This window comes from Choloepus didactylus, chromosome 4 (genome assembly GCF_015220235.1).
Source record: "Choloepus didactylus isolate mChoDid1 chromosome 4, mChoDid1.pri, whole genome shotgun sequence".
Classification (NCBI taxonomy): Eukaryota; Metazoa; Chordata; class Mammalia; order Pilosa; family Megalonychidae; genus Choloepus; species Choloepus didactylus.
In genome coordinates this window covers 151,759,401-151,771,850 of record NC_051310.1, presented here as the reverse complement: position 1 = coordinate 151,771,850, position 12,450 = coordinate 151,759,401, and the positions used below count along the sequence as shown (strand labels likewise).

Sequence of the window (12,450 nt, the reverse complement as noted above, 5' to 3'; positions counted from 1 at the left end):
ATATCTTAAGCTTTCTCAGACCCTTTTCATCCCCAAATTAAACAAAAAGGCTTAAGCATCTTATGGAAGAATGCCTCATAGACTTTTCATGCATCATGGAGGAGGCAGATTTTTTTTTTATTTAAAAGTATTTCTGTCATCCAGTCTTCAGAAGTTTAAATTATGGCGATTTAGAATATAATATGCAACTAATTTTAGGAGGACACATTTCTGAGATGAGGGATGGACATCAAACTGTTGGAACAAAATTGAGATAGAACCAAACATTATTAACTGTTAGAACATGTGACTTATTAAATAAGGTTAGCTCTATAAGAAAATCATTACATATGTATGAGACTGTGGGAATGAAGATTTCTTATGTATTAAAATACAGCTTAGTTCAACACCACTTCATTTAATATTTGCTCTATACTATTTACTATGGGCAATTCAGTGATTAGCCAAACAAAATTTTTACTTTCCTATAACTGATCATCTGGTTTAGGATCTAAAATGTTCACACATAAAAGAATAACTGTCAGTGAAGACATTATGTTACATTCTGGGTGAGAGGTATAGACAAGTGCTTGAGTACTCAGGGATGGACATGCCAATTACAGGTTGATTCGGGGAAATAAGGTTTGTTTCTCTCACTCATCATTGCATGTTTGGTGGCTACTACAGCATCTGACATAGTAGATACTTATTAAGCACGTGCAGAAGACAATGAATAAAATTTAGAAAGGTAGTTTGGAATTAATAGTTGGAACTTGAGAGCCTCTTTGCAACCATATCTAATCTGATGAATAATTTCTGCAATATTCATATTGGATTTTGTCTGATATCCATTTTCCTAAGGATGAAGCATCTCTAAATGAAACAGTCTTTTGAGACAGTAGAATTGGAAACACAAATCATATTCTGGAGGACATAATATCACACATCATACGATTTCCCACCCACAAAACAGGGAAATTAACCGTTTATCTTAATTTACTTGCTAACTCAAAAGTTGTGTTTCTGTGTTTCTTTGCTCCTTGAATGAAGCAAACATCAACTTTTTAAATTATTCCCTCAGGGCTTTGATTCCTGCCTGGCTGTCCCAGGTCTCTGGAGAATCGATTTTCTTAGTTACACCCCATGATGCTAGTTATTGTTTCATGAGGGCACTACCTTAAAATACCAACATCTAGAAGATAAAGCTTTCTGTTGTGGATGGGGAAAGACTTGGCATCTTCTCCCCTTCCTCATGATCTTTGACTACTCCAAGACTGCCACAATAATTGGTAGGTGGAGAAATGATGTTATAATATATACACTGAGACAATGGGTTGTGTATAGTGATGGGAATAATCATGTAAAATGCTCACAAAATGGTGGTAAGAAGCAGAAAGCCTCCAGCAAGGAAAAGTATCAGGGAAACATGGTGATTGTGTAGAACAGATCTTAACCATGGAGTTGGTGGCAAACTATACTTTTATGTGATCATGACAGCTAAAGCTTTTTAAAGTCAAAGGGTGAACAAGGCATTAAGAAGTCACCTTGGTCATTTCATATTTTCAGGAAGAATGATTCTTATTCTCAACCCCAGAGAAGGCTGTTCTGATTTACGGATCTTCAAAGCATTTCAAATCATTAGAATGACCTTCCAAAATTCTGAGTGCAGTCATTGCCATTTCTGAAATGAAGTTGGGAAAAACCCCAAGACATTCAGGACTTCTTGTGATGGGTCTTTAAGGTAGGCACTGTGAAAGGGGTAGGAGAGTGGGTTCTGAGAGGTATCACTTTCATGGGATGAGAGTAGATAGTAGCAACAACTTTGAAAATGAAGAAGAAAAAAAGAGAAACATAACTGTAAACAAATTCTTCCTTGAAATTAATGTAGGTGAAATAGATATTTTGTAAAGAGATTCCAGGAAAGGAAATTAGAAATCGTGAGGCAGAGTAAGGAAACACTAAATGAATTGATGAAACAACTGGATTTGGAAGAATTTGATATTTTCTTTTTCAAAGTCATTCATTCACTTATTTGTTCATTTATAAATACATTTATTCATGCAACAAATGCATATTGAGGAACTATAGTGTGCCATGAACTACCTTAGGCACTGGATGGATATATAAATATAAATAAGACATGCTCCATGACCTAAGGGGCTCAGAGTTTCTGTTTAATTTTTTTCAAAATATAAGCCAAAAAATTATAATGCAATGGGTAAAGATTTTTATTGGAGGTGTGAACAGAATAGCATGGGAGCCCAAATGACATTCCTGAGGAACTTGTTAGAAATGATTCCCACAAAATTTTTGATTTTTGGAAAGGAGGGCTTGTCAGAATAGCTGAAGGATATAATAATAGTGATTTTCAGCAGTCACATGGGACTATGAGTTTGGGGAATATGCGAGGACACAGTGGTGTTCAGAAGTTAGATGCTCCTGTCCTCTTCTCCAGGCTGTTTCCTAGATTTATTCTTAGTCTCCCAGAACCAAGGAGAGGAGTTGGGGATAAATATTTTGGAGATCATAGAGATCATATTAGAATGATAATGTCCCTATTCAACGTGCTACTTCATGAGGAAAACCTTTGTTAACAATAATAATAATAAATAGTAATAATGGAAATTTATTAAGTATGTGTCATGTGTCTTAACTTTATATGCATCACCTTATTAATCCTTACAAGAATAACTTTAAGGTAAGTATTATTATCATCCCCACTTTCTGATGTGAGATATTGGAGCAGAGCAAGGTGAGTTGCCCAAAATACACATATAGTAAATGGCTCAACTGTTATTAGAACCAAGGCACTAAATATCCATATTTAAGTCTATTGTAACAGCAACTCCCAAGCAGTAACTGATTTTCAAAACACTCTCATATTGAGATAAAACAGCCCTTCTCTGATGTTAACAATTTCTTCTTGCCTAGTTTACTGTGAGTAATAATATATATACAAAATCAAGATAATTACTACCCTTAGTTTGATAAACTCACTAATCATTTATTTATGAGACTTGAGGTCCCTGGATCTCTTATCTATTCATCTCAATAATGAGGATGCTTTTATGTTTGTCTCCCTGCTATCTCACAGAATAAGAGAGGTAAGCTCAATGTTCTAAGAATAGAAAAACGAATTCCAGTTATTTCTCTATCCACAATAGTGATTGTATCATTGCCACTCTACATTCTCACCCATATCATTCTCAATTTACTTTTTTGGGATTTTTATTCTCAATCCACTTTTGTTTTCAGAGAAACATAGAATTTTAGAGCTAGACTATCACTTAACATTTAGTCAAAATCCCTCATGTCAACAGGAAGAAACTTCTGTACAGGAAGATTAAATGACCTTTCCAACATAACCAAGGTTTTGGGTGCTGAGCTATGATGGGATCCAAGTCTCTTGATTCTTGTTCAGGCTCTTCCTGGCTGCCTCTCAAACCAGGCTATGAGCCAAATAATGACCTCGTACTTTCTGAAACTTCTGTTCTTTTTGATGATTTAGAGGAAAGAAAAACAATCTATGTGTGTGTGTGTTTGTGCTATGAAAGATTTGTATGAGTTGTAAAAATAAAACAAAAGCCTTCAAATAATGGCTTTATGTGATTCCTTTCCCTACTGTTTTAAATATATCTTTTTGAATAATTAGTTTTCTAACATGGGGCTGACTGGGATAAGGTACTCTCTGGAAATCAACCTCATATGTCTTGATATTAAAAAAAAACAAAGAAACAAAAACAAAAACCTAGCACCTTCCTGCCAATCTCATCTACACTGCCCCACCTGACTCCAGTCCAATTTCTAGTGTTTGCTCTTCCCCATAGCTCAGGAAAACTAAAGTTTCACTACACAACCTTTACCACAGTCCCCATCATCAGCAAGATTGAAAGGTTACAACATGCTCCTTCACTGGGCAAGGTTTTTTGATAAATAACACCTGGAAGGAATCTATTTATACAATTTTTAATATTTTGCTATTATAATACTGTTTTTTAAAATTTTCATGTAAACAAATATCCAATTGTTGGCAATGTAACAGCAATGGACACTATTCAACCTTAGAAGAAATACAAGACAGATAACTTTTTCCTTTTGCAGTTTCCTTTTCATCATGAAGGCAACATTTCCTTTTCTTTCATTTTCCTAGCCTCTCAATCCCAGCTTCATCCCTTTATCTGATGTTCTTGAAGTAGATTCTGAAAGCACTGCTTTCAGTTGTGAGTTTCTTGGGTTATCAAGAGGGCTAGGATATCTCCCAATTTTACTTGGGAGATACTGGCATCTTCATCTGCACCTTCATCTAAGGAAAGAGAATGAATAATGGATATGGTAGATAACTAAGTTTTTTAAATGCCTCTTGTATATGTGTAACCCATCTCTTAAGTAGTTTCCAGAACCAAGTGTGATATTCTCCCTAGGTTCAAAACCACAAGGTAACTATATTCTGTGTGGTTAACTCAGAGCTGGCTAGGCATTTGGATGAACATTGCATCGTTAGTAAGGAAGTGTCTCTGCACAGATTTCTTGTTTTTCCCGGAAGCATTGGTTCCCTTGAGGAAAGTTCATAGTTTACACGGCTACAGGGAAGGCGCCTGTGCTCCTCTGTACATCCCTGCAGATTAAGTACTGAGAGGGAATTCACTGCATGTTTTTGAAAGAGGGGCAGACTTGTACCTCGGAACTTGAGAGGAGTAGATGAGTGAATGTAGGATGAAATAAAACCTCCTTGTCCATCTGATCTAGCTGCTCTAAGAGTGAGCAGTGGTTTGGAATAGATGCCCCTCCTAAATGTCAGCTTTTGAAAGAAGTGCCCTAACTCAATCGGTCTCTATTGATGTCTTATCTCTCCCAAGAATTCCCTGCAAGCATCATTCCTTGCTCTGGATTTTCTTGGCACATTCCCAATATTTCTTAGGGTACAACATGCCATGCCTGAAGATATATGGTCGATTGAGTCAAATTTTATTAGTGACATAGAATGTGCTGGATGAACAAAATTCTAGATACAGAGGATATAAAGACAAACTTTTTAAAAACATCATTATTGAGATCAAATTCCAGCTGACTTGTTTAAGTATGACAACAGAAATACATAATCCAACACCAAATTCTGCCAATTATCTCTCAAATAATTTTTAAACAATCTGTCCATTTCTGTAAATAGCTATTGCTATATCTTTAGTTTAAGCCATTATCATCTTTTTCTTGCAGTACTGTCCCACATCAATTTGTTTCTAAACTACGAATCTTGTTAAGCTACTCCTCTGAATTTCATTCTAAAAATATTGAAAGATATTAAAATCCAGTTTGCTTATTGTGTGCTGCATCGCTTCGTCTTTGGCTGTCCCTTTGTTCTGTTCTTTCACCTCTATCAGACACAGGTCTTCAAACAGTTCCTAAGAGCTCTCCCCTGCTATAGGGCCTTTGCATTTGCTGTTCTCTATACCTAAAATGGTTTTCTCTTGACTTTTGAAGTTAGTGTAAACATTACGGTATTAGTTTCCTAGCTATTAAAACAAATACATGCAATGGATTGATGTGGTAGTTTGGAGCTGTATGTACCCCAGAAAGACATGTTCTTAAATCTAGTCCATTCCTGTGGGTGAGAACTCATTGTAAGTAGGACCTTTTGATGCAGTTACTTCAGTGAAGGTGTGCCCACCTCAGTCAGGATAGGGCTTAATCCTATTACTGGAGTTCTTCATAAGAAAATGAAATGCAGATAGAGGGGGAGAAAGCCATGGAAGGAAGAAGCTGAAATTATTGAAACCGGGAAGAGAAGGAAGAAACCCGCAGATGTTGCCATGTGTCTTGCTGTGTGGCAGAGAGGAGCCAAGCATTGCAGCAGCCAGTCTGCAGGAAGAAAGCATCATCTCGATGATCCCTTGATTTGCTCATTTTCCTGGTCGCAAAATATAAGCTAATAAATTCTCATTGTTTAAGCCAACCCATTTAAGGTATTTTCTATGAATAGCCTTGGAAACTAAAACAATTGACTTAACAATAGGAATGTATTGACTTGTGGTTCTGGGGCTAGGTGAAGTCTAAAATCAAGGCATCGGTAAGGTGATGCTTTCTTCCTGAACACTGAGGCGTTCTGGAGTGGGCTGCTTGTGGTCCTTGGACCTTGGCTTTTCCTTCACTTCTACTTTCTCTTCTGGGTTCTTTTAACTTCCAGCTTCTGGCTGCTCCCCATGGCTTCTCTCTCTCTGGCCTTCTCTGTAACGCCTCCAATAATAGGAGTATGAACCATTCTGATTCAGTTGGACCATGTCTTAAGTGAAGCAACCTCATCAAAAGGTCCTATTTACCATGGGTTCACACCCATAGGAATGGATTAAGATTAAGAACATATTTTTCTGCAGGTACATAACTCCAAGCCACCACAGTCACTAATTCAGGGAAGCATTCTAACAGTGCTCACCTTTCCCACGTCTAACCCTCATTTTTCCCCATGATAATACCCTTTTAATTTCCTTCTTGTCTTTTATCACTAGTGGTAATCATCTTATTTTTTTATTGGTTTACTTATTTATTGTCTGTCTGGAATATCTTTCTAGAATGGAAGTTCAATGAGGCAAAAACGGAGTCTTCCCTGTTCATTGTTTTATTCCCACAAGTTACCACATAGTAAACACTCTCTAAATATTACTGAATAAACAAATGAATGATTGAATACTTATAAAAATGAAAAGAAAGCTAGGTATATTGGAAGAGAGCTTTCAAGATCAAGTGTAAAGCATGTTTTGACATGCTTTAGATGCCAAATGCTGACCAGGTCATAATTATGGTGGGTTTGTGAAGCCACAGCTAAGTTAATGTATGGCATCTGTGTGTTAGTTTGGAATTGAGGATGTGGCATGGTTTAGTGTTCTGGATGTGTGGTGTGACTAGTGACTGAGCATTGCTGGCTTGATGGTGGGGGTTGGGATGGCTGCTGGAATGTTTAATCTCCCTTTTCATCTGGATGGTTGTGAAGAGTGGAGAAGAGAGCCATTCACCTAGGAGAGGAAGGATGAATGCTCTGTATTTTTTTTTCCTAAGGAATAATCCAGGTAAATTATATTTCTTAATGCAAATTATATCACAAGCATTTCTAATTTTATGTTATATCTTGGAGTTGAGGGCCAAAACAAAGTCTTGTCACTTCCTGATAAAAAGACTCTATTTCCATCCTGATGGGATGGGTACGGAATAAGACAGAGGTGACTTTGTGAAAATAATCAGAATTATCATAGCACTGTCTCATGAAAATAAAAAATCTTATGGCCTTCTAATAGTTTGTACAGCATTGAAATATTTATCCACTTTCAGTAACAAAAGGATGATTACTTTATTAAGCATAAATAACCTAATCACTTTCATCATGCAAAGCCATGTGCATGATAGCAAAACATCCAGTTTGAACTGAATAATCGTAACGTTCCAGATGCTTTCAGTCAAGATGTTTTGATTGTTGGAAATTCCTACGTTCACTCACCAGTGAATATAGATGAGTTAGCATGCTGTGAGTTCATAATTATGGAGACCATGGGGTCCCACTTCCAGCTAAGTAAAACATTGCTCACTGGAATTCTAGGAAATGGAATCATTTTGGATAAACAAGTTTTTAAAGAGTGTTGAGGATTGAAAACTAGCATCATCTTTCTTTTGATTAAAATCTTTCTAAAATGAATTTTGAATTCCCCTATCTTGCTAAACATGATTAATTAGCTCATTGAGCCTCACATTGCACTGCTCATGAGCATGGAGATATTCACCCCTTTGCTAAATAACAGATTTCTGAGTGCTTTTGTTTTTCTGCCTCTTGCTATCAAATTTCTGGCAAACACTGTTTTGTATAAGTTTTTTTTTACAGTGTACCTGCTTGTATATAGTAAGCCATGTCTTCTTTTATAACACAATGCTCTTACAACACTTTAGATTTAGAATCCAGATGTCTATGTTTATGCGCAAATTGAGTGAGTAGATTCCAAGGAAGAAACATTGGACTAGTATACATGAGTTTGTGTCTAGACACTAGCATATTTATTTGGCCTTACAGAACCTTATTATTTTTTTTCCTTTGTTTACCTCCTGAGAAGAGGTAATGCCATAAAGCATCAGTAGAACACAACTCTTTAATATTGGCTGTTGGTTACAAGAAATAATTCCTTATGCATGGAAATTTTCACATTACTTAAAAGAAGAAGCATATTTGGTGAAGTAAATGCTTATCTTATTTTCATTTGATGCATGGTTTTGTTCTATCCAGTGATGTCCAGCTCAATACTAGGCCTTAAGCAAAAGTTCAGAAATAGTCTTATTCCCACTGTCACCTTGAAATGGCACATGGGTCAGTGCATGAACTGCTTGGGGGGCAAGCACACTCATTTCTCAGGTCACTCCATTTTACCTCCCAGAAACAGTGAGTAAAACACATGGTCAATGGAGGAATGGGTACTGAGAATTCCGATCACAGCCAGAGAAATTTGCCTGTAGGGTCCTGCATTGTTATATATTGTGACTGCTTACCTATTAAGGCTTGTATAAATTTTGGTTAAGGAAAACAAGTGTCCATTCACTACACATGAAGTTCTAAGATCTCTTTTATAGGTCAAAACTAAAATTACTGCCAGATCAGAATATATGGTATTAGACCATAAGACTGAATTTAGAAGTTGGTAAGAATTCCCAACAAAAGAATTCTAAAAAGAACAGGCTGGATCTCAGATTACCAGTCTAAAGTTTGGTTAAACTCAGAAGTAGCTGGTAAGAGGTGGATTTTTTTTGAGAGGTGCAGAGAAGTAGAGAGGAATTAATGCATTGCAGAGTTTCATAAAAATAAGTTGAGATTTGGGTTTCAAATATGTGAAACACTTCATGTGGTTTCACTGTTTCTAACTTACACGCCCATTGCTTGCTTTGTCCCTATCTGGGTCTATCAAACATAAAATGGGCCAAACAAACATATCCTAAAAGAATCTCTTAATACAGAGGATATTTGGCAATTTCAAAAGCAGTAGTATAGCTCTAGTTAAATGCTAATTGGAGTAAATATGATTTCTTTATTTTTCTTAGCCATATTATGGAAAAAATGAATTGAAGAAATGGAACCTGCCAATTATACCAGAGTGACAGAGTTTGTTCTCACTGGCCTATCCCAGACTCGAGAGGTACAACTAGTCTTATTTGTTATATTTGTAGCCTTCTATTTGTTCATCCTTCCAGGGAATATCCTTATCATTTGCACTATCAGGCTTGATCCCCAGCTGTCCTCACCCATGTATTTCCTGTTGGCTAATCTAGCCTTCCTTGATATTTGGTACTCCTCCATCACAGCCCCTAAAATGCTAGTAGACTTCTTTGTGGAGAGGAAGATAATTTCCTTTCGAGGATGCATTGCACAGCTCTTCTTCTTGCACTTTGTCGGAGCCTCGGAAATGTTCCTGCTCACGGTGATGGCCTTTGACCGCTATGTGGCTATCTGCCGCCCCCTCCACTATGCTGCCATCATGAATCGACGTCTCTGCTGTATCCTGGTGGCTGTCTCCTGGCTGGGTGGCTTCATCCATTCTATAATCCAGGTGCTTCTCATTGTTCGGCTTCCCTTCTGTGGGCCCAATGAGTTAGACAGTTACTTCTGTGACATCACACAGGTTGTCCGGATTGCCTGTGCCAATACCTTCCCGGAGGAGTTAGTGATGATCTTTAGCAGTGGTCTGATCTCCGTGGTGTGCTTCATTGCTCTGCTAATGTCCTATGCCTTCCTCCTGGCCATGCTGAAGAGAAACTCAGGTGAGAGTACCACTCGGGCCATGTCCACCTGCTATTCCCACATCACCATTGTGGTGTTGATGTTTGGGCCATCCATCTACATTTATGCACGCCCATTTGACTCTTTTTCTCTAGATAAGGTGGTGTCTGTGTTCCACACTGTGATATTCCCTTTACTTAATCCTATCATCTACACATTGAGAAACAAGGAAGTAAAGACAGCCATGAGGAAGTTGGTCAGCAGATATCTTTTATGTAAAGAGAAGTGAAAGAATAATGGTATATTTTGTAGTACTCTTGGGGATCATTGTCCTCAGATAGAAAGCATTTACAGTGGTAATAATTATGCTTTCACTGCCTTCTTTCATCTGAGTTCTTGAAATGCCACTATATTTTTCCTCTATTTGGTGAAAAAAAAAACACTAAAAAATACTAAGATGCAAAAAATTACTCACATTCACACTGAAATTTCTGGCAGATCATTATTAGATTTTAAGATATAATAATGGTCTGCCAGACACACATTTCAGTAATCATTTATTAAGTAACTACCCTGAGAGAAGTTCTTGATATCAGGAGAATGTGTGCTGAATTATAATAAAAGTAAATAAGCTGTGGGAAACTTCTCCACTGGGAATATGAGGAAGTAAGTGTGTCCAGTATATGCGTGTGACTAGCTTCAAGTGACCAAATTAAATATTTGGATAGTTCAGGTGACTCCATCACTAGCTCCTTGTAACAATTTTATGCAGTAATAACAATAACTATAACAACAACAAACGTCTTGAGTGCTTACTATGTGCCTGGCACCTTCTAAATACTGTCTTATCTTGAGCCAGTGGGAAGGTAAACCACCTTCCTGGATCTGGAAGAACAGGTTGTCTGTTTTATCCTTTATCTCTTCCTCTTCCAGGAGTTAAAGATGGAAACTGAGGATTCATTTATACAAGCAATTTCTACTCATATTTCAGGTGGTAGCTACTCAACAATATTGGTGACAGAACTCAAGATTTTACTACATTCTGGAAATAGTTTTTATGAATTCAGGGCAGAGTGTGATTTGGTTACTCTGTGAGAGCCCTCTCTTTTTCCAGAGGTCGTCTCTAGTCAGCTAAAGGGTTTCATAGCCACTTTATACTTATATCTCGCAGGATCAAAACAGGCTTGGGGAAAGGATTTTAGGTTAGCTAGGTTGGTAGACATCCAGCTGTATGATTTTTAAAAATGATTATATTGTTACCTCTTTTTGTCACTTTTATGGGTTGTCTATGTTTCCTAATTCTTCCTCTTGCGCTTAAATTAAATTGGCAGGGTGCTGGTTTTGGTGGCACTATCATTCAGAGTTTTTTCTCATTAATCCATCTTTTAGTACACATGCAAAACACCAGTAAGTATTGATTCCTATGATCTTTTAGTCAACTATTAATTAGTGACCAATTTCTTATTCCCTGACACCAAGAACCCAATTACAGACCATGCTTCAGAATGTAAAAGGTAGATTTAAACATTTGAGTTTATAGGGCATGTTTACTTACTTAAATTAAATTTTCAATTGAAACTAGGGAGTCTATCCATCAAATGGCTGGAGCACTTAATGTGCATTGAGCTTTAGTATTTTACTTTATTTGATGAGATAATATGACTAGATTGTGAGAGAAAAAGATTCCTGTTAACATCAGGAATGAATATATATGAATGAATGATCAGAACATCCCAGAGTTATTATTTATTTGTAGATCTTTTTCTATTAGTTGTTTTCAGCCCACAGAATGGATTGGTGGTTCGTAGAGTTTCTTCTTTGCCTTGGGAATGTTTCCCTGTGACAACCTTCTTCCATCCTCAATGCCACTGTGACTTCTCTCCAGAAACCAAAGGCATGGATTGGAGTTATGATTCCTGAATCTTGAATTGACTTCCCATCACCTAGAGATGAATAAAATAGTAGACTTCTCTAATATTTTACACTGAAGCATTAATAGTCTATCTAAAATACAAAGGGCATACATAAAAATAAAAATGATGATGTGTTTTTAGATTTCATGTCACCTTATTGTCATCTCTCTATATATGAACTAGTCAGGTTCATATTTATTTATTTTGTCACCTAGTCTTCTGAGAAGGAGACCACTAACTTGATTTAATATTCAAACACCAGTGTACTGCTGCTACAGAAGGATACTTGTTGAAAAACTTTCAGTAGGAATAAAAAGAAAAAAAAAATCATCAAAACAGAATGCAGTAAAAAAGTGCTTAATTCAAAATATCTGGATTTGGTAACTAATAAAGGAGACATGGGGATGTCTGACTCACTAATAAACAGTGACCTAGCTTGATTCATGTAGGACATGATTAGAATATAGTCTTAGATAGTAGTTTTCAACCAGGGAGATTTTAATTTCAGTTAATTTGACAATGTAGACATTTTTGGTGGTCACAATTAGGGGGTATTAGCACATCTAGTAGCACACTGGTAGAAACTTGGGATGTGTTAAACATCCTACAATTCATGGACAGTCTTTCCCCCACCCCCCAAAAATTATGTAGCTGAAAATGTCAGCAGTGCCAAGATTGAGAAACCCTGGCTTAGGAAATAAGCAGGGATAAATCACACTAGGGTAAGAGAAATAGGCATTAAACAACCACCTCATATACAGTCCTTTCATCTGCAGTCATGCCTCCAAATAACACAGTACCCCCAGCTGTCAAATACCA

The 12,450-nt window shown here is 36.9% G+C and overlaps 1 protein-coding gene across 1 annotated transcript; it reads left to right on the top strand.

The window, feature by feature from the left end:
- Window positions 1–9,071: 9,071 nt before the first annotated feature.
- LOC119533455 (olfactory receptor 4M1) lies at window positions 9,072–10,007 on the top strand. Its single transcript, XM_037835491.1, has one exon. It carries the CDS (start codon window positions 9,072–9,074, stop codon window positions 10,005–10,007), a length of 936 nt encoding a protein of 311 aa, XP_037691419.1.
- The last annotated feature ends 2,443 nt before the right edge of the window (window positions 10,008–12,450 follow it).

What these genes read in the sequence shown, in the direction of transcription:
- LOC119533455 (XM_037835491.1), top strand. Translation starts at nt 9,072, where the DNA reads ATGGAACCTGCCAATTATACCAGAGTGACAGAGTTTGTTCTCACTGGC.